Genomic DNA, 27487 nt, shown 5'->3' with positions numbered 1-27487 from the left:
CCATTCATACAATGGTTGGTTGAGTACAATTAGAGGTTATTAAACATGATCAAGTTGAACAGCAAGGGTAGTCCACAGTGTACTGACAGTTGCTTCGCTACAGTGAATGGTAGTTTCATATCATCATCATCATCATCATATCATCAAGTTGGAGACTGAACACTTCTCCGGGGGTACTTTAGCATGTCCAGCTGTTGCAAATGTGGATCTGGATACACAATGAGGCAATGATCTTGATCCTGATATCCAATATTAACGCTAATAGGACGCTATAAAAAAAAAACAAAAAAAACACCCGAATTTATATGATTGATCGCGAATATCTCTCGATTAAAAAAATTTAGCTAGAAATTCCTCCAATCAGTTATCGATATTTATTATCTATTAAAAAACCAAAAATTCCGTGCGTTTTGTGCACAAAAATGCGTAATTTTGTCATCAGAAAATGAGGCGTTTCCGTGATGGGAAAAGTGGTTTCCCTAACACAGTCGCCGACTATTGATACCACGTAATCCTACATCAAATCTACGGTCGTGTCTTGGATACAACCTCTTACGTTTTGATCGTTTGAACAACTAGAACCAATGTTAGAGCGAAGTAAGTGAAATTCAAAATGCTTTCATATTAATTATCATACAAATTTAAAACCATTTGCGTGACCTCTAAACTTTCATCAATTTTAACCATTTTAAGCACAGACTCATGCTATGAATCAAGTCGGAAGAATTAAGTAATTCATCATTTATTTACTGGCAACAGCGGATAATTACAGCGAAAATCATGGTATATATAATAACTGTTTTGTAAACATGTGACAAGTTTCTAATACCATGTTCAGACTATGTAATTTTATCACGAAAACAACATACAACACGTTTCAACTCCCTAGTCTAAAATAGAAATTCACGATTTTACGATCATTCTTTTTCTGGAGAAAGAACTGCTTTACCATCAATATGTTGATGTATGAAGAACTAACTACAAGAACGAATTAGTTCCAAATTCAAATGTCCTCAATATATTAACATATTGCATTCAGTTCAATATTTTTAAGAACAATTACATCAAATTCAACCATCGATAACGATACTCCCCCATCACCAGCGTTTCCACGCTATGCGCAAGTCCCAACACAAGCGAATCGTTTCCCGGATCGTTGTTGGTATATTTGTTTACATACCGTCCGCTAGCTACCCTACTGTCAATATTTCACCGAATGTTCTGTGTTTCAAACCTACCGTCAACGATGGCGGGCTAGACAGTTCGACATGGCAAGGTTCCTACTTCAAACCCCATCTTCAACGGTGGGATATAAAAGAATAACTCCTCAATTTATGACTTTCCGAGGTTCTCGTTAAAAGAAAGCAACCTTCGGTAGACGAGCGCAAGAAAACATACGATGACATATTCATACCGGTATCGACAGAAGCGATAAAACAACTGATTATGATGACACTCAAAGCCCGTGTGGAGGCGGCTCAAATAGAAATATGCCATAGATAGGGATCGATTTCGCGTGACTTTTCCCGTCAGAGCACACTTTGATCCACCAAGTTTTACCTACCAAAAGCAGCAGTTTCGGATTTTGCACATCAAAGCAGGCAATGGTTAGAGAAAAAGAAAACTGCAGTCACGAAAGGTTGCTCAGTTTACAGTTTTGCTTCATCCTTCCCTCGGAAAACAACTACGGCGACGATGGTCTGGTGACGATGGATCTAAACGATAGTGACTGTGGTTGAGAGGTGGAAAAGCTCGCGAGAAACTAGCAATAATAAACAAATTTGTTGAAATTTTCGAACTAGATCGAGGTAGCGAATTTCAACAAGTTTGTGTGAAAACACGCACACCTAGTTTGAATGGGGCGGGAAAACCGGGCAAGGCGGGACTCGGAGGAGGAGGTGTGTGAATCAGCAGCTTTGCCTCGGTGAATCGTTTGTTTTTCTTTCCAAATGCAAAACAGGTGGCCATGGTTGGTGAAGAATGTTCGATTCGTGAACGTGTAAAAGTAAACAAACGCGGGGACGCGTGGTACCACCGATTAGGCCTTTTAGTTCGATTTATATATTGTAATGCGACTTTGGGCATTGCCATTATCCATTGCAATCCTAGCAAATAAAAGATTATTTGCATGATATTGTTAGTCTGTTAATCTAATAATTTTAAATAGAATCTGCTTTTTAAAAGAGTCGAGGTTGGTTCAGATGGCGATTTTTTAATTGTTGAAAGGATTTGATTTAATTTACTTTAATAGTTTCAGAGTACCAAAATTCATTAAAAAAAATTGATAAATTTCGCTCCCACTTTCTATATACTACTTCTTCTTCTTCGCATTTCAAGTCTGTTGCTTACCGCAATTGCGTTATTGCGTCCTCTCAACTTAGTGTTCAAGATGCACTTCCACAGTTGTTAATTGAAAGCTTACGATGCCTTTACTATTTTTGCATTGGTATAATTGTGTGGCAAGTACAATCATACTCTATGCCCAGGGAAGTCCGACCCGAAAAATTATTAGACCGGGCCAAGAATCGAACCCAGCAACCTCCAGTATGGTCTTGCTTTGTAGCTCCGCCTTTACCGACTGAGCTAAGGGAGGCCCCATTTCCTATATAGGGTACATATAAATAAAGTTTATTTTCGCACACAGTGCGTGACAAATCGGCTACCTATCGACCAAACAAACAGGGACACGATAATTCTCATGGTTTCTTATGGTGGTGCGTTAGTTTAACGGTCATAACTCAAAAATGGTATGAGATACCACTCTAAGATTTTCACCATAAGATTAGAAATTTTCAAATCAGTATATATTTTTTAAATAAATTTTGGGGGCGACCCCGGCGTAGTGGTAAACATCCATACCTCTCACGCCAAAGTCACGAGTTCAAATCTCACCCCGGACAAGTCACGAATGACCCAAGAGTGTTAAAGTGACTATAATAAAAAAAAATTCATCACAGGGATTTCAAATAAATTTCATCAAAGAAATTTCCTGTAATTTCCTTGAATCGTGAAAATTTTCGTGGAAATCATTTTGTAAATTCAATTGCATTGCTGAGATAAACTATTGTTTTTATGATTCTTTGTTCTCGAATTACGGATTTTTGATGAATGAGATGTTTCAAAACTTAAAATTACCGGGAAAATTTACCACACTAATTATTTTTATTTTATTATATTCTGCATGCACCCAAAATTCTACAGAATAACGAGAACCATCAGCCTACTTTACCCGATCGTAAAAAAAAATCCCAAATGGCACAACTTCTTGAGAGGCTCATTCCACCGAAACTCAATGAAAACCTCAAAAGTAACTCTCGGTTGGAATTAATGACAGGAAAGTGCTTTCTAATTAGAAGAGACGGGCTCAGAATTTCTTCTTGGTTGACGAACATACATTTTTGCGCCCATATTTTGTAATGAGAGGGGTTGTTGCTTAAAATAAATTTTATCCAATGTTCACTCCGCACAGTGTACCTAAAACAGATTTGGGCACACCTGGGCACATTCATTGGCACTGTTTGGCACTCATGCTTACATTTTCTATGATTTTGAAGCAACTGGCAACACTGCACTATATTTCCGTCTGGATTTGTTTCAAAATTTGGTTGTTGTTGACACAATCCAACTTTTGGAAACCGTAATCATTAATTTTCGCATAGTCCGTCCATGCATTCCCCAAAAACCGAGTTAGATTTCCAGAAACACAGTTATGCTGTCTAAGGCAAGTCAAAAGATCAACTAAGTTGAATTCAATTGGATTGAAAAGTTGAACCTTGTTTCACCTTTTTTCAATTCAAGTGAGTTGATCAAGTCAGTTGAATGGCATGGTTTACACGTTCAATTCGCGTTCAAGTCAGTTGAATTCAACTGACTTGATCAATTGACTTGTCCTGTCTAAACCCAGCTTTCGCGTTCATCATAATGCCTGTCTGAAGCAGAACAGTATACCACACTAGGCACATTCTGGCCACCGGGGGAATCGCCTGCACTGAAAATCATCATCATCGCATGCATAACAACACTAAACTTACAACCTAACTTTCCAAACAGGACAATTTTTGATACGTAAAAATTGCTCCTCCAAGAAAGTTAAATGCTCTAATCATGGGCAAATATTTCCCCGGAGGCAGTAACCCAGATCTAATAACTCATCCACAGTTCCTCTCGCCTGTCCTATGTCCGTTGTTTCCCTGTAGAGTAGTCCGTAATCAATAATGTAAAGTACCTACCGAAATAACGATCCATCCACAGCTTCTTGTCGTGATACTTGGCTGTTATTTTTCGCTCCACGGCACCTCCACAGCATACAAAAATTATTCCATTTCCGTATCTCGATCCCGACCGGTGTATTTCCGATATTATCCTCTCGCTCTCAGATGGCAACAAGCAAAAAAAAACATTTGAGCTGTCAAAATACTGGATTGCCAAACATGCCAAACAAAGTCACCGCGCTCATGGCATTGCCGGCACACTTCAGGCACACTGAGACTACCCCTTGGTTTTGTCATATTTTAACGTAGGACTACGCCTGTGATTTCTAAATGGGAGTACACTTAGTGAAAAGCGAAAATGGAACGTGTAACGAAATTATGAAAGATTTTGAACGTTGATAACTCAGCTGTCCCTGAACCAATTTCAATAATTTTATCACCAATCGATCAGAAATATTTCTACGCATCAATAACAATTGATTTTCAACAAGAAACTATTCAAAACGTGTTTAATTTCACGCATTGTCCAAAAGCTTCGAAATAACTAACAAATTCACCAATTACGTACATGCATATGCTGCTTCCCCAACACAGTCATCAGAGAAATATTTCTCTAAAGGGCAAAGTGGACCATACACGATTGCTTTTATTGATAATAATCGTATTGTCAATACATTCTAGTTTGACGTCAATACATCGATATTGGCAATATTTCTGTATTCACATCTTCAATATTATTCTCAATAATTCCCCTTCGCATCGATATATTGATACGTGTGGGGTTCGCTTGAGAGACCACACAAGCCTAAAACGACGCTACGACGCCTCATCGGCAGTTTCACCTGTTTTCCACCAGAGGCGCTGCTACAGCAAAAGAGATACGCAACATAAAAGGCAAATTCTGACCACGCGGAAGACAACAACACAATTACGTGCGGAGTTAGTTGCCTTACCTGCAAGTATGCTTTTCAGTAGATCGTTAGCGGAGGGCATTTTTCCTAGTGAATGAAAGACTGCAGCTATCACTTGAATTGCTTTCCCAAAGTTTTGGAAAGTCTTATCCATGATTCGCTGTACCGTAACGTTCATCATGTGATATCATAGATTCAACACGGATTCGTAAAGAAGCGGTTCACAACAACCAACTTAATGTGCTACGTCAATTCGCTCGTGAATAGTCTGGAAATGTCGATGCAGTATATGTTGACTTCTCCAAAGCATTCGACAAAGTCCCACACGCATTGGCTGTGGAAAAACTCAAACGTATGGGATTCCTGGAGTGACTTACTCGGTGGATTGAATCATACTTATCTGACCGCAGTGCTTTTGTGTGCCTTGGGTGATCCTGCTCTGAAATGTTCTCTATTACTTCCGGGGTGCCGCAAGGGAGTCACTTAGGACCACTACTTTTCGTACTGTTTGTGAACGATCTTTGCTTACTCATCAAATCACCGAAGTATATGTTCGCTGATGGCCTGAAATTCTTTCGTATAATCACCTCTATGGTGGATTGCTGTGCTCTCCAATTGGACATCGACTCTTTTTCATTCAACAGATCGAGGACAACTGCAATTTTCGAGTACATGATGTTTTCTTCAAATGTTAACCGGGTGTCATCAATCAAGAATGTGGGTGTAATTCTTGACAGCAAGCTGACATTTCCCAATCACATAGCAGCAAGAACCGCCAAAGCCTACGCGATACTTGGATGTATCAAACGCAACACGCAACAGTTCGAGGATGTCTATTGCCTTATATCATTATATGGTTCTCTGGTGCGAAGCATACTGGAATATGGCATTCTAATATGGGCAGTTTATCATGTCACGCTTTGCTTTCGCATTGAAAAGATTCAGCGAACTTTGTTAGAAACACTCTACGACTGTTACCCTGGAATATCCCGGTTGTTCTCCCCCATACGAGAATCGCTGTGTTTTGATTAACGTTTACACATTGGCGGATAGGAGGATACTTCTGCAACGGCTGTTCATATTTGACATTCTGAACAACAATCTTGATTGTGCTGAACTTCTTTTTTTTTTCTTTGGTTTGTTTTTTTTCGTCGATCTTGTTTTCCGTGCTGAGTACCAATGCTACCGACGTGCCAGGAAGGCGTAGTTATGCTGAACTTCTTGGCAAACTTAATTTCAATGCTCCGGTTAGACAGACACGCCAGAATGATCTTCTCCGTATTCCTCAACATCGTACACTTTACGGGCAAAATAATCCACTTGATGTTTGTTGCCAGCGATTTAACGAGTATCGTGACAACTACGATTTAAATGTATCTAAAAACGTTTTTAAAAATAGGATTAGCTCTAGATTAAGGAATAAAGCTGTCTGTGCGTTTTTATACGAAGACGAGTAAATAATAAATAATAAATAAATAATCACAAAAAAGCACCGTTCGGCGAGACCGGATGCAGTTAGATTTTGAAATCTGTGCTAGGGAAAGCGCTTTTTGCAGGTAATCGATGATAAGTTCGATCTCCATTGCAACAGTTCGACATTTGTGTAATTTTCAATAGTGACCTATTGAAAATTGATAAAGTGTTCATTTTAAATTCGTATAAACATTTCCAATCGATTGGCTTGTTTAGAATAAAAATCCATCGGCTATTGACAGAGTTACCAGTGGTCAAAACCTGACCACTTTTCGTAACGCGGTCGTTTTTGGTTTTCTGAAATTTCACCCCCCATATTTTGCCGAAAGACGACATCGTACGTCAAAAATATGATGATGCCATGACAATGATCAACAAGCTAGTTGTTGTTATGACTACTTTGGCAGCATTTCAAAAAAGATATACCAGAGTATGCATGAGTATGTACCAGACAACAACACCAACTTCATCACAACAACAACAGGCTTGTTACACATTAGAGTGATACAAAATTTGAAATTTTCGCTCCACAATACTTAAACAATTCCAAATTGGATCCTGACTAACCTCTCATAATTTGAACCCATTTGGTGAGAAACTGAGATGGCACAAACCATTTGAAGTTTGTATGGGAATTACTATGGTAAAACCAAGATTTTTGTTCGTGTCTATCTAATAATTCACCATATCGGTCTGCTTCAAAAGCTTTCAAATTTGCTTGTAGGAAATTTTCTCAGCTACAACTTTGCTCAAGACCACTTTTTGATTAAATGCAAGGATCGAAAGTTATCAATGGTTCAATGCGCTGATGTCTTATGATCATGCTCAATCAACTGCTCAGCAGGCAACATTGGTGTTTCTGGGGCGTTGAATAGGACACAAAAATCATGGCTACTATGTCACACTGCAAAATACAGTGTTGCCTACAGAGCAGCTGCTTGATCATGTCATAAGTTTACCAATCTCTTAAATAATTAATAACTTTTTCCTGTCTCGATTTACATAGAAACAATCTTCAGCAAAGTTGTAGCTAAGAAAATTTTCTATAAGAATGGCTTTCGAACTGTTTCGCAGCTCAATATGGAAAAAGACTAGAAGGCAATTAACAAAAAGTTGAGATTTCCCATAGTAATTTACATGCAAACTTCAAATGGCTTGTGCGAAGTCTGTTTCTAACCAAATGAGTTGTAACTTTGGGAGGCTAATCAGGACCCGATTTGAAACCATTTAAGCACTGTGGAGCGAAAAAGTCAAATTTTGCATCTGTCTATTACACATTGTCATGATAACCATAACGTTTGAACAACCAGGCCCAAAGTTAGAGTGAAGTAAGTGCAATTCAATAATTTTCCATCTCCAAATAAACTTCAAACCATTTACGCGACCTCAAAACCTCTATCAATATTTATAATTTGTTTGCATATTTGGAGGTTATGAATCAAACTGAAGGATGACTTATTAGAAATCAAACACTTTTTTCAAAATGAAGCACTCTAATGCATATAGCGGCTTAACGCCAAATGATGAATTGAAGAACTTGATCTTTTCCGATTTGCATTAATCTTTGTATCATTGTTTTTTATGGGCAATGATTCACATTTTTGCTAAAATACAGCCATTTTAAATCTCATAAAATTTTAAAAACGGCGTCATTTTGTGTTCATAAAATGGTTGCACGGATCGAAATGACGTTTGAGACAAAGTTGTAGAGAAAATAAATTTTGTTGTTGTAATTTTTTTTAAATGCTTGTTGGTTCACCCAATGAATTCTGGAGTTTACTGATTTTATAAAAGATTGTTAAAACTTCGATAAGATTTCCTCTTAAAGATCTCTAAAGCTTCTTCAAAGAGCTTTTAGTCTTATCTGATCTTCTCTAAAGTTCCTTGAGGTTCCCTTTAACATCTTACCCAAAGTCTATCTGAGGCTCCCCTTAACTTCTCTGAAGTTTTGATAAACTTCTCTGAGGTTCGTTGGACTTCTGTTTTTCTAAAACTTCTCTTAAACATCTCGGAAGTTCCCGATGTATTTATGATGTTCTCTCAACTTCTCAGAGAACTTCTGATTCTGGTCTATATATATGAGCAGGGAGACGAAAATAAGAAGCTATGAAGTTTAGAGAACTTTTGAGTGATTCGGGGAACTAAATATAGCTTCAACAAAATCAAATGAACTTAAATCTGCTGCAGAAAGGATCTTAAATCTTTAGAGATATTCATAAGACGTCAAAGACATCCAAAGAGCTTTGGAAGAGTCCAGTGAGCTTTGGACGAGTACAATACACATTAAGTCATGTTCAGTGAACTCCTGACAAAGAAGTGGAAGTTATGAGTAGTTCTAGAGCAGTAGCACTAGACATAGCATGATGGGATTCGGCCCAAGTCAGAAACTAGTCAAAATCATCCATCGAGAGTTGTACGAGATATTGCGATTTTGAGATTTTTAGTTTTTTAGCTTTCAGCCATCAGCTGGTTTACCTTGGGCAAAGATTTTATGTGATTTTCTCCTGATACTTCGATTATAAGTTTATTTAAGTTGCACTAACATATTAAGATAAATATCCATATCTTTTTTGAATAAACTTTTTTTTAAATAGTCTTTACAGAAATTAATGTCGAACAACTTTGTGGAGCACTGTAAGCCAATAATACCACTTAGTAAAAATGTAATTCCCAAGTAACACAAATTCATATAATTATGTTGAGTAAACTCATATAACACCAAAACCATTCATACAAAGGTTATATAAACTGTTATAGAACATGTGTGTTGCTGGGGTTATGTCGGCTCATTTTTAAGACACATTACTGTAATAGCCCTTAAAATCAAAAGTTGTTATTTTGTTCAGGCTTGCTTCCACTCACTTGCTATAAAAACATTATTTTCTGAATTTTGAAATCATTAGATGTTAAAATCATATTTTGTACTCGTTAGATACAAGAAGAGGTTGAAATGCAAGTGTTTGACACATGAAACCTGTTAAATTCGCTTTCAGATAGCCACAATCAGTAATTTTACGACTCGCGAGCGCTTACTCTGAGTGAACGCTCACGAATCATAAAATCGCTTATTGTAACACTCTGGTAGCAAAATTTACAGGTTTTATGAGTCAAACACTTGACTTTCATCCTCTTTTTGTATCTAACATACACAAAATATCGTTATAACATCTAATGATTTCAAAATCCAGAAAATCATTTTTTTATAGCAAGTGAATGGAAGCAACCCTGATTTTGTTTTGTCCTAAGTGAGGAGTGTGTTTCTCCCTATTACCTTGCTAACTAAGGAACTTAGGCATTTTCTTTTTGTGTATGTTTGGTGAAAAGTGTACCTAATGCATTGCTTGTAACATAACATGTGCATCACCCCTAACAGGGCCTATTTATTTTTGTTGAAGTATATTTATCGATCTATTTAGCAGTTTCAAAGCCCATTGAGGTTTATTATACCTCGTTAACACTACAACCTATGCCACGTGATGCAGAGTATCTTGATATCAAACGATGTACATATTTTTTTATATATATTACAAAATAAGGAAATACCTTTCCAAACGTATTCTTTTTGAAATTGTGCCATACTATCGGTGAATGAAAGATATTATTAAACGTATCTGCTTAAGAAGAGCATAGTTTGAAAGACATGTAACAAATCGTCGCTGTAGATAGAATCATATTTTTCCATCTTTCTGCATATGCATTCATCCCCCAGAGCTAAATTGTGTTTACTTTTAACCAGATACAACGTTATCAAACACCCTTATCACATACATAACATATCACAAAAACACAAACGATATCTTGGGACGTACCGCTGTAACTATGTAAAGTTTTCTCCCTCTCAAAATATAATGAGAAGAGCATCGCGCAACTAGGTCATTTCCCTCGCTCAAAACAGCGTGCTTCAATACATCCCAATGCCGTTTTCCCAGCCCCTTACCGACCGTGCACTGAAAAATCATACGAAAACATACAGAACAATACTCTCGCTCTTTACAACATTCCCAGTTCCCTCTCGCAGTTTTTCTCTCGTGCACACATCCGTGTGTTACTTTGATCTTGTCCATCATGCATGCCCCGTGGTGCGGCAGAGTAGTAGAAAAGTGGAAAACTCACAGCACTCTCATTCAGTCACCGCCAACTATTCGTCAGCTACGGAAGCCTCCCCGAAAAGCAAGTGGGGTCACAAATCGGAAGACAGATCCTTCCGTGATTAGACCGCCTCCGAAAACTGAACATTTGTGTGTGAGTGTATTCGCTATTGCATTACAAACTAACCCCATTACTCCCCCTACTCTCGCCCAGCTCTGTTCACAGTTGCTTGGGAACAGTCTTTTTTGTGGTTTACTAGATTTTCATAACATTCTCGACGCCAGAAAGCGACCCAGAAGCGTGCGTTTTTCATTCACTGACTTTTCCTTCGCCTACTATGCGGTGGGAAAGTTATGTGAGCAAAACGAAAAACCACACGCATACACTCGCAGCTCTTCAGTTCTGGCCTGGGTTTCAGAATGAGGTTATTCTTTTCATGTTGCTACTGCTGCTGCTTGGATGCTGTGAAGAGAAATTTTCATCCTCGCCCTTTGTCAGCACTGATACGGATGTCAGTGCTGGATGGATTACGCGATTCGCGTTTCTCCATTGCCTCAGCATGGTTGTTTAGTGTGTAAATGTCAATTTTCCATCGGCTTAGTGTAAATTTCTGTTCAGTGTAGGAACAGTTTCATCTCGCAAGACAGTTTATCGTGAAGTGACCATCCTCTAGTGAAGTGAAGGAAAACAAACGCACTGACATAGGTCATTGAACAAAGAGTTGAACTTAGGCAAATCGAACAATCAAGTGACATCCACAGTGAAAATTTTATAGATCATTGATCGAAATGCAGCAGTGAGTGTTTTTAATTGTTCCCATTCTTGTGTCATAAAGGGAAGAGGAAAAATCGCAGCAAGCGCAGCAGTAATTGAGTTTGCACGCATGAAGGGTAACAACACCAAACGAAACGCGTGCGAGAGCAAGACAGAAATCAAACCATGGAGTGAGAACTTTTGTTTTTCTTGGATAACGAAAGTCAATTCTTTCGCTTCTTCTTTTTATGCGATTGAATGTGGATCTCGGAACATGAAGATGTCAAAAAGTTTGGTGATTTATCAATCAGTAGTACAATGGATGATCGATGGGAAAGTCTACACTATGTCTGGGTAAACAAGAGCGAAAAGAGAAATGCCAGACCTGTCTTTCTGGACCACAGTTTAAATGTTCATTTTTTAATCCTACTAAGCCAGTTGCTTGCTGATAAAATTGTTTTACTGCTCGGATAAGCGAAGCCATAATAATGTTATTTAATTTATGGCTAACGACAGCTCGAGTCATTTCAACAGAATAGCAATAAAGTTGCTAAGCATTAGTCATTATGAACTTGTAACTAGGCTAACATCATAAAGATTACAATGCTACTAATACTACCAAGTATTATAACGGTATTAAGCTTTCGAAAACTAATCTGTGAGACCCGAATCAACCTCGTCAACAAGGAAATAAGATTATCATGAAATGATTAACCTGTACATTTCTTGAGAAAACATGTGACATCATTTACTCTAGTAATTCCTGTTTTACGCAGTGAATTTGGTTTACAATCGACTGCTAGATTAAACATATTGAAGGGTGGCCGTACCGACTAGCCAAAATGGTCACGTTTTAGGTAGTATTATCAAATTTAAAAGAAATATTTCTTATCTTTGATACTTCAGGGTATTATCGTAGATTAAACTTTTTTACCAGAAATGACCATATAAAGCTCTTAAAATAAATCATTCAAATAACTTTTTTTTTTAATTTGTGTTTCTCACCGGCTCTCATACTTAAACCTAAACATTGTTCAATGTGTACCTGGTATTATACAATCTATCTGTGTGGACTTATAATCCACAGCAACTGATAACAAAGTTGTATACTTAAACGAAATCATCGATGACTATCTTGAATAATCAAATAAATTAATATTAACGTTTAAAACAACTTTAAGATCATTTAAAGCAATTTAAAATATACTAATTGATATCAATTTAAAATATACTATTTGATATTATTGATTGTACCTGAAACTTTTTGTATTATATTCTCATATTGTTGACTGACGGTACCAACAAAACTCTACGTTTAAAATTACTTTAAAATGTTCTTTACTTATAATATAATTGTGCTAAACATAAATCACACTCTTCAAGCTGATCACCATGGTACGGACAAAGACATTTCTGGTTTTCTCACACCAAATTTTCCCTCATCTTCAATGGAACCTATCTTTGACAACATGTTTGCTTCAACCATCAGCTCGTGCTTGCTACTCATAATGCTATCGTCGTTAGCGAATACCACCATCGATAGCTCAGAATGATAAATGATAACAATATTCGCTAAATACGCCCCAACCGATGCGATCGGTTCTCCAGCACATGATGATGGAAGAAAACGGAATAAAATTCTTGAATCCAGCGCACACTGTGTTCTTCGTTCCACCACCACCACCAGCACCTTCCATCCAAGTAGGTAGATAGCCGTCGTCGGATGCCAAGACGACACCACTCTCCACAGTGAAAAGGGCAATGATTTTAATGGCCCTTTGTTGTTCGATTTCGTCGGAAAGCGGTGGTGGTGGTGAACATCAAGGGTTGCTGAGATGACACTTTTTCCGACAAAGATGGAAGAGAGGATTTTTTTTCTCAGCTATCATTTATCAAAGGATATTCTTTTGTCCTCGAGGATGGCAATGAACAGATCGAATTTCTCGGAAGGTCAAATTTAAATATCGATTGGGGCACAGTTCTCTCAATGAGGTTGTTTGCCTCCAACGAACCTTTTTATTATCTCCACGCGAACCGCAAGTCCAATATCATCCAGACGGATAATAAACATCCAAACACTTATCTCGGTGCAATATTTCGTTTCACGAAGTTTTGTCAACTGGTTCAAACTGGTTTAATCTGTATCGTGATCGTGTAAACCCCCTTCCATAAAGTCGTAATCTGTGTCAAATGAACTTGCCTCAAGCAAATCGGTATTTTAACGTATTTTGCCAGGTTCTAATTGAATGGCCACGTTATGTTATGTTGTTATCTCCCAAGAAATTTACTGCCGGCTAAACGAAGCATCTCACTCCAGCACCTGTTTGCTCACGCAAAGTGTTACGCGGTGCGCTTTCGTTAGTAGGCTCATTTGTCAGGAAACCACGCCAGTAAGCACATCAACAAACTAGTCGCTAATGCAAGTCATGTGTGATAAGCAGGTAAAGAGTGTGAGCAAATCTCATTCATAGGAGCAGTGTAGTTGGACAATGTCGGTGACAGCCACGCGACGAGAAGTTAGTTTGAACAACAAACTGAACCGCAGCAACCCGTTGCCATTGTATATTGACAGTCGTGCGCAAAGTGCTAATCGCAGCCATCTGCGATTTGAAAACCTACAAGTGTTACTTAGCGAGAAGAATCAGTGAAGCTAGTCAGACTAAATCGTACACGAGATTTTGGGTAGGGTTTTTGAAACAATAAGTGATACAAATCCTGCCAACACCATGTGGTCACCGGAAGCGGAAATCAACTCAATTGCCTTTACTACAATGCGGCACTCGGTGTCTGCATCGTCCGGTATGTATTAAACTCGCAGCTTTGGAATAAATAATAGACCGCGGATACACTTTGAATTACCATCTATGAGCATGAGCATTATTTGTGCAATAAATTATGAGCACATCCATGGTCAGACTTGTATAGGTTTCCCGAGTAGCACTGTAATAAGTCGTATATAAGTTTCTACAATTGATTTGTGACAAGCGTGCTACAAGGGTTTTGGCTTTGCTCATAATTTATTATACAAATAATGGTCATGTTCATAGATTGTCATACAAGTGTATCCGCAGCATTACTTTTGCACCTTCAGTTATACCTCGATACAACACAACTGTCACTTTTCAGTGATTTCTCGTAAGCAAAGCAACAACTCAAGAATATAAATCAACATTACTAATAGATAGATAATTGTCCGATGGAATTGTTACTCTGCGTGATTGAATGTCCGTTTGCGAGAAATTGGCGGTAGAGATAAAAAGTGACAGTTACGTTATTTCGAGGTAAACCTGAACAAAATAATCTTAACAGCCCTCGATCTAAGTGAAATCGTACGAATATTTTCTCTAATGCCAAGACACGTAATGTTTTACTTATTAGCTCACTACAGCTCGTTCATCAATTCATTCTCTTTACCTTTCTTACAGCGAAAGGTATACATATCACTTGGAAAAAGTACTTTCGATCCGCATACCATTCGACTCAGCTCGACGAGATCAGAAAATGTCTGCATGTGTGTATGTGTGTATGTGTGTGTATGTGTGTATGTGTGTATGTGTGTATGTGTGTATGTGTGTGTGTTAAACAATTTTGGGCAACGTGTTTCTCAGCAACCACGGGACCGAATTGGACGCAACAACCGCTAAATGAAAGGTATTGTGGTCCCACAGAAAGCTATTGATTATTTTTGGAATCGGCCAACTTGTTCCGGAGATATGTTCCGGTTAATACGGGTCGTGAGTTTAGAATCGTGTTAAACCCATCATGTGACATCTCAAATCACTTGAGAATTCATAACGAAGACAGTCCTTTCTGGACATGTTCCGGGTACCCCAAACGAAGTGGTCCGTTTCTAACTTGTGTCAAAACCCATTATGCGACACCGAAAATCACTTTAGAATTCAAAACCACATACAATGGTGGTTATATCAAGTGCCTAGGATCACATTGGACATAGTGACATTTGTTGCAAAAATCAGCCATGCTTTTAATTCATTTAGCGAACAATTTTTATGACCAATAGTAACAATTCTAGAGGGGACTACATTGATCCTCGGGGGCCATGAAGCTCCCCTTTAGTTACGCCAATGATTTAACCATCACATAAAATCTTCCCTCGTATAATTTTAGCTAAATTATCCAAAAACAAATTAATTGTTTGCAAGCTTGCATATAAAATAGCGTAAACGCGCTCAAATTTAAGTGAAATTTCGAATAAATGTACGCCAAATCTTGTGTTAATTACGTGTAGCAGCAAAAAACACGGAAGTTTCTTTGGGCTTAATGAAACATGAAAGATGGGATTCATAGTGGAATGCCGAACTTTTGGTTGCATGTTTTGCACTGATTCAAAAATTGAAATATTTCTTCCACAGTGCTCAAATGGCTTCAAATCAGGTCCTAAATAGCCTCTAAACTTTGAACTCATTTGACAAGAAACTGACTTGGCACAAACCATTTGAAATTAGCATGGCTATTACTGTGGGAAAACCAATTTTATGTTCATATCTATTTAAAAATTCATCATATAGCTCTACTTTAAAAAATGTTACCTGTGCTTATAGAACACTTTTTCAGCTACAATCTTGCTCAAGATCACTTTTCGATTAAATGTAAGGAACAAAAGTTATTAATGATTCCAGTCGCTGGTGTATTATGATTATGCTCAATCAGCTGCTCTGTAGGCAACATTGTGTGATTCTGATACGTGGAATAGAGCAAAAAAAAACATGGCTACTATGTCACACTACACAATACAGTGTTGCCTACAAAACAGCTGCTTGATCATGCCATAAGATTATCAATCACTTAAATAACTAATAATATTTAATTTGACGTTTGGTTGAAAAATCGTATTCCTGAAAGATTTCCTTTAAGAAAAGCTATAGAAATTTTCATCAGGGCCATATGGAAAAAATGCTAGAAACTTCAACGTGGTTTGAAGCAGAGATGGACCGCTCTTTTGGGGCTTTTTCATAAATTTATAATACAGAATGCTTGCGTTAAACCCAATTGAATATTCAGTAAACCCATCATAAAATTGATAGTTTAGTACTATTACCACACTCTTTGTTTTCCCTCAAGGTACACTTGAAAGCATTCTCGAGTGCACCTTCAGTGAAAACACAGAGTATGGCCAGTGCGTAACCCAACAAACAATTTGAGTTGATCAACAGCTGAATAAGCAATTTTGACGTAGGACTACGTCTTTGATTTCTATATGGGGATACACTTTGTGAAAACCGAAAAAGGAACATGTAACAAATTAAGAAAGATTTTGAACGTTAATAACTCAGCTGCCCCTGGTCCAATTTCAATAATTTTATCACCTATCGATCAGAAATATGGCTACGCATTGATAACAATGCTTCCGAATGTTGATTTTCAACAAGAAACTATTGAAAAACGTGTAAATGTTCAGCATTGTCCAAAAGCGTCGAATTAACTAACAAATCCACCAATTACCTACATGCATATGCTGCTTCCCCAGCACAGTCGTCAGAGAGTAGTAAGTAGACGAAACAAGTCGAAGTGGCATTCGCCTCCGATCCTCGGGCGCGTGCGAATAGGGAGGATGTAGTTGCGTAATATTTTACACACTCATCGCCATGTTCAGAACCAAACGCAAATTCTTCGAGATAACCACCATCCGTCGTCTGGCTCGCCGTGGCGGTGTCTGACGTATCTCCGGTTTGATTTACGAGGTGTGCTGAAGGTGTTCCTGAAAAATGAGATCTGTGATGCTGTCACCTACACTTAACACGCCAAGCGTAAGCGGCCATGGATGTCATCTACGTTTTTGAAGTGACAGAGACGCACAGGCGTGTGCGTGAGCGTGCTGTCACAACTAAATATGTATGCCCCTGAGAGGTCTCTTCGTCAACGCGACTTTCTGTTTTTGGAACCACGGAGCCGGAATTATACACAACACGAGCCAATTCGAGCAATCAGCCGGCAATTCAACAACTTTTTTTATATCTTCGACTTCAATGTATCAACTGACGTGTTTCGTCATCGGTTACTTGGCCTTTTCCGTACCGTTGACCGTAACTATTTAGTTTAAGTTTTATTCATTTAGACAGTATTTGTCAGTTGAATTTTTCAATAAACAATAAAAACAATAAAAAAACAATAACGTTGTACGATGTACATCGATTTTGCGAACAAAATAACATCCATTGATGTTATATTGTATCTTCTTTTTGCTATTACATCATTATTTCATACATCAGCTTGAATTACATTTTTTTTTGCTGTTTTGGTGATTTCTAGCATCACTGCCGCTGCTCGATTAGCTCTGGCTTTGACGGTTCGTTTGGCTCAAAACCAGCCAGTACACTCCTCTCTTATACTAGACCCTCTCTAGTTTTCACTACACACTACGAAAAAGTCATGTAAATTTCAGTGCCCTTAGACCGACACATGCAAGCGGCTCTTTTGACATAAGAATCAGTTGAAAAGGACGAGAAAAACAATTCAATCAAACGCACTTTTTGTTGAGTTGCATATGTTTTAGTTTCAGGGCTCTTAGTTTTACATGCCATGTTTGTTTACGTTCCATGATTTACGTCAAAGCTGAATAACGTCTCGTGTAAAAATAATAATTCCTAAGTGTGTAGCTTTCACTTCTCAGAACCACATCAAATACAATTACGATACGTGCTTCTACAAGCACTTTCAAGTTAATTCACTTTTTAAAACGATATTTAATTAAATAATATTATTTGCATCGTAATAAACGTGAGCTGCGAATATTTTTTTAAGCTGAAACTGTTTTGTTTACCACCGCATTACGAAGGTGTTTTATCGATTTCGCAACCACGACCTAAGTTGCTCAGACGCTCCTAGTCGGGAAAGCTTGCATAACAAAACCTTCTGGTCGATTTTGTCGAATGCGGCTTTCAGATCAGTATATTTGACGTCGACTTGTGCCTTATCTTCCATCGATGCATGTACTGGTGAAATACAAAAGGTTAGTAGCTACCGATCTACTTAGAGATGAACTAGCCTAAGGCTAAAAATCTCTTAAATAAAGAATTTAAAAAAAAAAAAAAGCTACCGATCTACCGGGAATAAATCCATGTTGGTCAGTTGAAATGTAGTTCTTCGAGCGATTCAGGACAAATTTGCTCAAGATGATCTCAAACAGTTTGGACGCTGCCAAAAGACTGGTGATAGCTCGATAGTTCTTAATATCTCGTTTATTGCCAGCTTTGAAAACAGGAAACATATACGACTGCTTCCACAATGTTGGGAATTTTTCTTGCTCAAAGGATGCATTAAATATGGCTGCTAAAGGTTCTGCTAAGGCAGCGGAGCAACGGCAGAACACCACTGGCGGAATTCCATCTGGACCAGGAGAGAGTGAGGTTTTCAGTATCCTTGCTGCTGAAAGTACCATATCCCGAGTTACTTCGAATGTGCTCAGTTCCACTAAGTCACTAGGTGTATCAGAGGCAGCAGATTGAGCTTCATCGTCACTTGTCACATTTTTATCGAAGACAGATGCAAAGTGCTTAGCAAACATCTCACACGGTTCGCTAAGAGAAGTGAACTCTTTCCCATCGAGTAGCATGTTGGACGGTATACTCGCATCTTTCCTTTTGCTGTTGACAAAGCTTCAAAAATTTCGGGGGTTACGCCACAAATTCCACTGGACTATGAAGACGTGTGATTTGTACGATGGTAAATATCTACATACTTACCTTTTCAGGTGTACATTACGTGAAATTTTATTGCAATGTAGTGCATGATGAACACTAGACTGATGCAAAATTTGACTTTTTCGCTCCACAGTGCTTAAATGGTTTCAAATCGGGTCCTGATTAGCCTCCCAAAGTTACAACTAATTTGGTTAGAAACAGACTTCACACAAGCCATTTGAAGTTTGCATGTAAATTATTATGGGAAATCTCAACGTTACAATTTAGGAGCAATGGAATATTACTAAATCGAAGATTTAAACACGATGCTTCAGAATCCAATAAATGGAAGAAACGTGGACATCTCGTACCGTACGTTCCGATTTTGGTAATTATATGATTGGTCGGTCGTTGGAAGCATCAAAGCTAGAAAGGTTAAGTGATGCTCTATTTTCTTCTGAAGGTTGGGACATGAGCACTAACTCTTGTCCTAGTCTTTTATGGCTTATGGTTATAGCGCCATTACTTGCTTCTGAAAAGAGAAGAGGGAAAGGAAAAGGAGAAGGACAAAGGGAAAAGGATTATGTAAACTCTATGAGCATAAACAATATTTTTGATTTTAATATACAACATAGAAATGCATAACGGGGGTGGTCACTACCCGAGTCTTGTCACTATTATCAAGTCATAAAAAGTAACAATAACTAAAATGTCATCTTTTGCTTACTGGCAAATCCTGATTCCCCAGTCTGAAGTTGTCACGAATAGGGTTCGATGGTAGATCTTATACCAGGTTTAAAGGATCTTATACTGGTTTAAAAAGATAAAAAATTACAAAATAGAACGAACTCACCAAGTTTAGCCAATTGAACCTGAAGGCAGCTTGACATGTGTTGATGTAGAAGTCCAAATTGTAGACGAAGCTTGACGAAGATCAACATGAACTAGTCCGGTTTATGGTTCCCTCGATTTGAGATAAAAAATTATCGAAATAACTAATTTTACTCGTGACGGAATCCATCTTTGACATAAAAGATGAGACGTAAACAAACATTCCAAGTAACCAAAAGTTCCACATTCAACGATTAAATTCACTTCCAAGTTCCTTAAAGTTCAAATTTATTTATTTATTTATTTATTTATTCATCTGACTTTTTGTCGTCTTAATGAATGTGATGGGAAAAGCCAATTTAAATGGCGTAAAAACCCCATATCTTTTCACAATACAGTACAAACATTACAAAACAGGCACATCCGTGAACATAACATAAAGTGAACATGGCTTCAAATATCAACTGTAGTCAAAAACATAAAAAAATATAATTCTATCAGCTCCATTGGACATCCATCATCCGAAGCAATCCTCGTTGGCAGTGGTGAATCGAGAGAAAAAAAAAGGATACAGGTAGCATAATCGTTACAATTTAGGAGCAATGTAATATTATTCACCTTTCACAATAACGAATCGCACTCGATCCATTAATGGAATTCAGTCAGTCTACGCTTAAAAGTTGCCACAGTAGAGTTGAAGTCGAAGAGGATGTAGACTTCGTTGAACGTAGTCGACATAAAGCGGACAGGATCATGAAGGCCGTACAAGGAGGTGCGGGGCTCAAGCAGCAAAAAGTTCCGTTGGCGAAGTAATCGTTCAGGAACGTAAAGATTAAGTTGACCTAGTAACTCCGGTGCGTCAGTTTCTCCTGTGAGAAGTTTCGCTACAAACACCATTTGGGCATCATTCCGTCTCTGCTCAAGCGTCTGCAGTCCCAATAATCTGCATCGATCTCCATATTGTGGTAGGTTTAACGGATCTCGCCACGGAAGGCGTCGTAGGGCATATCTCACAAATTGTCTCTGAATTGCTTCGATCCTACAGGTCCAGGTTGACTGGTACGGGCACCATACTACAGAGTTGGATTCCAGAATCGATCGCACCAGGGCGCAGAGAGGATCGGTAAATTCGCAGGATATTTTGAACATAAATCCCAGCTGTCGGTTGGCTCTACAGATAATATCGTTGTAGTGCTATCGGAAGGTCAGCGCTGAATCCAGGATGACACCAAGATCACGAACTTGGAGACAACGCTCAAGGGACTGACCATTAATTGAATAATCATACGTAATCGGGTTGAGCTTGCGATGAAACGATATAACGTTACATTTGTAGATGCTCAACGTCAGCATGTTCCGGGTGCACCAATCAGCAAAACTATTCAGCAGCAATTGTAGAGCATAGCAGTTCTCGATACCTTTAATGATCATGTATATTTTGACGTCATCAGTGTAAAACACACGGCAGCCAGATGGTAGTACGAGAGAAAGCTCGTTGAGGAAGAGTGAGAATAACAAAGGACCCAGGTTGCTGCCCTGTGGCACGCCAGATAAGTTTGAAAATTTTTCCGAAGATTCAAATCCGATATTAACGGTGAGGCTACGATCCATAAGATCCGACAGAACTTTCAAGTTCCATAAAGTTCGAATAAAGTCCCGACCGAACTTTCAAGTTCGATAAAGTTCAAATAAAGTTCCGACAGAACTTTCAAGTTTAATATAGTTCAAATAATGTTCTGACAGCACTTTCAAGTGTAATATAGTTCAAAGTTCAAGTTTCTAGTTCCATAAAGTTCAAATAAAGTTCCGACAGAACTTTCAGGACACATGAAGCAAACCGCACAAGTCTTTATTAGTAACAAAATTTAATGTACGTAAATATTAAATGATCAGTGGCCCAAATAAATCATAAATCTTATATTTATGCAGTGCATCAACATTATATCCAAACATGAAAAAATAATTAAAAAGTAATTTATTGGATTCGAACCAGTGTACTCGGCATGCGATCTATGAACGCTAACCAATGCGCCACAAATGTGTTGGAATACGATGCGGGAAAACACCAATTTAAAATTCATCAAGGTCTTGTGTTTCGTATTCAAATCAGTCAGCTGGCACTGAAAACTCCAACAGTAGACGGGACAACAGCTCACTTTATTATATCTCAGATGACGCAGCGGTTCGTGCTGGGGCTCTCACGCAGAATGATTAAGTTTAATTCTTCAGACAGCTTTAATTCTACTACTTATGCTTATAAATCAAATACACATTAATACCTGCCTTTTGAAATAACTTTCATAAAAGTGCGAACTATAGAATTGGTGTAGGAGACAAAATCCTTCTTAAATTTATCTTTTTTTAAATTCCGGTCAAGTTCCGCCAGAAGCTGCTTAGAATGCTCTTCAATTATGATACCGGAACTTTCAAGTTCTTATAACGACTTCAAAATAAGGCTGCTTAGAATTCTATAGACCACCACCAACCAAGCTGCTTAAGCGACAAATAGCCTTTTATCAGAACTTTTGGTTACTTGGGATGTCATGTAATATTACGTACCCCGAGACTGAAAACGAAAAGTACGTTTGATTGAGCTATATTTCGCGTCTGTTATGACTCAAATTTATGTCAAAATTGACGCTCGTATATGTCGCTCTCAGAGCACCTAAATTTACATTAATTTTTTCTAAGTGTATGTGCATTGGTAAGCCTTTTCGTGGCCAATTGTTAGGTTTAGCACTGTGTTTCAACGCTGAGACGAATGATGGGACGCCTCATGGAGGTTTTACTTGTCTTCGGAACAGCTTATCAGTGGGAAATAACAAGGAGGTAGAACTAGATACAATGAGATGCAGCTCTCGCAGGACTTCTTATGTCTTAATGAACTTGCTGACAAACTAGAAATCGTCTCCTGGGCCTGGTTTTGACCAGATCAGCAACCGATTGTAGATAAACAAAACTACACGGAAAAAAACAAACGTCACGTTCGATCACACACACACACAGTCTACTCCTTCTCAAACTATGGGCACATGGGCAACCTCAAACATGGATTCACAGAAACAAAGTCGAACTGACAAAAAACGATAAAAAAGAACGATCTCACCAAGTCTGCAACAAGATGCTATGCCACTTTTCAGCGTAGCAATCCCAATTGTAGATGATCCACTTCTTAACAGGAACCAGCATATGCCATTCCGGTGCATCTGTCTGAAATTCCCCGAGTAATGTTCTCCTTTGATAGGTTCAACGATCCTCCCACCCCTCCATCATAATGTCGGGAAGTCAAGAGTTCGTTTGAGGCTCCACCTTGGTTTCAAAGCCACTTGTAAAAATACACGCTACCCAGGGCTCAGAAGCAGCCATTGCAGTACAGCCCTTATAAAGACGAACCACAAAGGAAATGTGGAACCAGCCTAGACACAAATCACAGCAGATCCATCCAATTTGAGTATCACTGCTCAGACTTCATGGATCAGATTCACACTTCACAAACTTCAGGTCTCTATTTGCTTGACTTCTAGTTGTAGAGCCAAGGCCTTGATATCCTCAAAAAAAAAATTCACTCGAGCAGCACCCAACTAGAGGAAAAAAATTCTCAGTTTGGAACTATTTATTCTTTTAAACAGTTTTCGCAGCCGTTTCTTTATGCGAAAGAACTATTTCAGCTATATTTGATTGATACTTTTACTTTTTACTTTTCTACTTTTACTATAATACGACAATGCCAAAGTGATATGATAATTCATCAAACGTGTTAAACTTCAATCGGTGACATTTTCAAAGATCCACCAGATAGCTAGAAAACAGATGTGTCTCAACCAAGCCGAATCTGCGCCACGTGCAACATAAATGAGACACAAATATTCGAATTGATTCTCAAGGAAAAGAAAAGCAGAAATGTGACCTCATGCTTTATGAGCCATTTAGGAAATCATTTGACCCACACACCTTTCGCTCCCTCTCTGTGGACCCGAAAACTCTAATCGTTTTGGTGTTTATTTGTGCTGCCTTCATTGCAAAACATGCAAAGTAAAACCGAAAACTCCTACCCTGTTGCTCCACCATTACCTGAATCAAAAATGCAAAGCAGAAAAAACACATAAACCACCACGCGTCCGCACGATCAAAGGAAAAATTTCTCAATGGAGGAGTAGGTACGACGACGGGCAACATGGAAGCATTTTTGGCTCAACTCCACGAACCGCACCCACCCACCGCCAACTGTGCTTGTCTCGCTCAGTGCTGCAGAGGGACACTGTTTGTAAGTCGATAGTTTGTTGTTGTCGGGAAATTAATTAGCGCCGCCACGGCTTGCTTTGTTTCACACGGACCGAAGCGTGGCAAATGAGGTCTTGCCGCTGCTGAGGCGCCACCTGTTGACCTGACGAGTTCGAGTTGTCATTCCAAGCATCGAGTACCGAATCTGTTGCGTGACAAGATTTCATACAGGTGTTCGATTTTAATCTTTTACTTTAATAGACAAGGCCGCCTTGCCAATGAAAGCGGGTTTTTAAAGTGCACCGGAAAGCGATGAAGGATTGAGTTCTGTCAGACCATCAGTACGCGAAACGGTTGTATGTATGTACGCTTGGAAAGGTCAGAGGTTCTCAAGTGTCGAGATGTTTTTGTTGGCATGCTGTCGATAAAATTGAAAGCGAGTGGGAAAATATCCGAGCCCTGTTGCCTTGCCGTCTAGGTCAGAAAATTGATGCATTTTACTTGTTAAGCTGCAGCTGGCGATGGATGTTGAAGGCTGTTGTGCACTTTTGACACCTTGGAAATCCCCAATGTGACTCAAAAATTAACGCAATTTTAGTGACAACTAGTATTCAGACTTACAGAGTGATTTTTTAAAATGTGGCTATAACTCACAGTTCCTAAGCAAGTGTCCGTTTTCACAACCCTTCACCACTAGCGAAAGGTAAACAACAATCATTTGCCCACCAGCTACAACGATACACAAAAGTCACGATAGCACCATAACAAATGTTTGCAAAGATAGCCGCTGGAAAAGTACATCGATATTTATTTTGTGCGCTTCTCGTCGACAATTCTGTAAACAATACGGAGTCAAGTCGGCGTCTACCGTGCCGTATGTGTGAAGGAGTGGTGTATGGCTCTCCGCTTGCTTAGATGCAGAAAGTTTTGTGCTCAAATCGATGAAGAGTGAACGAAACCGAACACGTGGTGCCAAAAGGGATCAGCTCGTTCTTGGCAGGGTACACTGCACCGGCTCGCTGATGCTGATGCCGATGCCGATGGCAGCTGGTGAACGTGACCTGCCGGACGTGGATTGCCTTGACCGCATAATCATAGTTGGCGCTGAAAGAATGCATCATTTTGTGCACTGGGGGAAAAACCAAAATCGAAACGCACACTGTTGCAAACGAAATGGATAAACAGTGAAATTGCTTTTTCTTTGAACGTGCCTTGCAACATCCGCATCTTGTTTCGTATCCGGCGAAGCCGGATCAATTTGTATACATTGCGGAATAGCGGTTTGACTTCAGTGTAAACAAGTTATTAAAATAATCGATTATATTGGTTACTCAATCGGGAAACAGCCAGCTGTTTGGGGGAGCTGCTCCGGGAGGTGAAAAATGATTGAGGTTTTTAACTCACGATCGTTCTTTCATCCCGAGAACTTGCATGAAACGAGCAGCGAAACTATATCGTTAAATAAATAATCGCATTGCTTTTTACTGCCAGTAAATACCTAAGCAACACACAAAACTTTTTAACGGTTTTCAGTTTGATTTGCTAGCTGTGCTCAGCTTTCCTTATAAATTGCAGTTACCACATGCAAGACAGCACCAATTCTCGAACCTTGCCGGACAAAATGAGCTCCATTAGTCATAATATTTCAAATTCGCAAGCACTCCCAAAAATTTGTCTCTGTCAGAAAGAACACCTGACAACGGAAGTGCTTACTAGAGCCAACTTTCCCGAAAAGATTTATCGGGAACATGGAAAACAGCTTCACATTCAGCTGAATTGAATCAAAACAGCCAAGGGAAAACTTTCTGTCACTGAGCTTTAGAGACACAAACAAGTTGCTGCCAAAAAAAGGCACGCGAAACAAATGCCAAACTTTCCCAAGTTCGAAGCCGAACAATAATCGCAGTAGCCTTTTTGGAGACGGTCACCGGTCGGTAGGTAGGTATGGTGCGAGAAGGGCAAGGTGGCTCGTTTATTCTCACTGCACTCCATTTTTTATTCCGTTCCTTGCACAACTGATCAATGCGATTGCATGGCTTTGGATCATTTTGGCCTCGGGTGGCGCCTTAAAAGTCCGTAAATCGCCCCCGAGTCTTTCTTTTATGCTTTCCACTTTGACCTTAACCGAGGCAGTATGAGAAAGGCGGAAAATTTCGGCACGTGTTTTGGGCAAGGCGTGTGAGGCACCAATGACAGATGACGTTTTTCGCTGGTGAATGTGAGTAGATAAAATTTTATTTTTTAAATGTTGTTAGTTGGCAAACATCAGCTTGAGGGAGCTGTAGTTCCAAACGTGTGATGAGTATATTATTTTTTCTTGCATTTACGAGTAGCTAAACTATGCCGGTTCATCTTTTATATCCGGATGCGGTATTAAATTGGAGACGTCTTTGCTCCATGCATACATAATTTTGTCATTTGGTTGCTTGTCGAGGTATTCGGGGCGTTTGACATGCCATGCATATGCGATTTTTTGGTAAGATTGTGGCACCAAAAATTTAATCTACATATTTCCACAGGCTGCCGTCGTACGTATGCAAAATTTATCTTGGCCTGACCTTATATTATACTTTTAGCTAATGAATATATTTCAACTAGAATTTATTTTAGTGATCGTTCTACTTTATTAAATGAGATATTGTGATAGGAAGGAAGCACTAAACGAGGAACATGCCAACTTTAGTGCCTCTTTTGATAGTCTATTTTGATTTGTACAGAATGTGTCCATAGCTCCTGCTGACGACTATCCGGCGTCTCCATGGAACTAACAAAATACCACTTTGTTCACTGTCAACAACGAAATGTCCCCTCAAACTAAACAAACAGACAATCAAATAAACTATAGGATAAAACACTATAAAATGAAAAAAAAACACCGACGACATTGACCACAATAAAACCAAGCGTAATTTCTTTCGTTTGTTCTGCACGTCAAGTGGCCATAGCCCCCTCACTTATAACCTCCACAGAAATTGGAGTAATCTATACTCTCCTATAATTAATTCACTCATTCGCAGGTGTTATTTGTCTACACTAGCAATAAAAGCAGCGCCTAATACGGCTACACTGTCGTCGTCGTCGTCGGTTGGTCACATAAATCTACCGTAGCCCCTCTATATATGCGGTGGCTAGTACAGTCCACCCACCGTTGTTTTTCGTCTGTCCTTCAACAAATTACGCGGATTTTTAGTATGTAATAGCATAATCTAGTCATCTTCAGAAAATCAGCTCAATTGGTTGAAAAACAGGCGAGAAATAGTAGTAGGTGGACGGTATCAGCCACCTCATATATGTAGGGGCTACTGTAACTCACGTATGGTCGAGTGGGTGTGTCTTGTGTCGGTGAAGAACAATCGCA

At 38.9% G+C, this 27487-nt stretch overlaps 1 protein-coding gene across 11 annotated transcripts in view; it reads left to right on the top strand.

Moving 5' to 3' along the window:
- Nucleotides 1-27487, top strand: part of LOC135717494 (apoptosis-resistant E3 ubiquitin protein ligase 1) — a 75792-nt gene that overhangs the window by 4402 nt on the left and 43903 nt on the right. The window contains exons 1-2 of one of the 11 annotated variants that reach the window (XM_065239607.1): nt 10710-10837; nt 13816-14236. The exons of 3 other annotated variants lie outside the window; for them this stretch is intronic. In XM_065239607.1, coding sequence (XP_065095679.1) covers nt 14164-14236 — 73 coding nt within the window. In that variant the 5' untranslated portion in view covers nt 10710-10837; nt 13816-14163. Of the gene's footprint in view, nt 1-10709; nt 10844-13799; nt 14237-27487 lie in introns of those variants that run through there. 7 more of the 11 variants (XM_065239605.1, XM_065239606.1, XM_065239602.1 and 4 more) reach the window with 7 other exon arrangements.

This window comes from Ochlerotatus camptorhynchus, unplaced genomic scaffold (assembly GCF_037179485.1).
Source record: "Ochlerotatus camptorhynchus isolate MF236.1 unplaced genomic scaffold, CSIRO-AGI_Acam_v1.1 ptg000057l, whole genome shotgun sequence".
Taxonomy (NCBI): Eukaryota; Metazoa; Arthropoda; class Insecta; order Diptera; family Culicidae; genus Ochlerotatus; species Ochlerotatus camptorhynchus.
The sequence above is the reverse complement of the archived record's forward strand: the minus strand, read 5'-3'. Positions and strand labels throughout refer to the sequence as shown.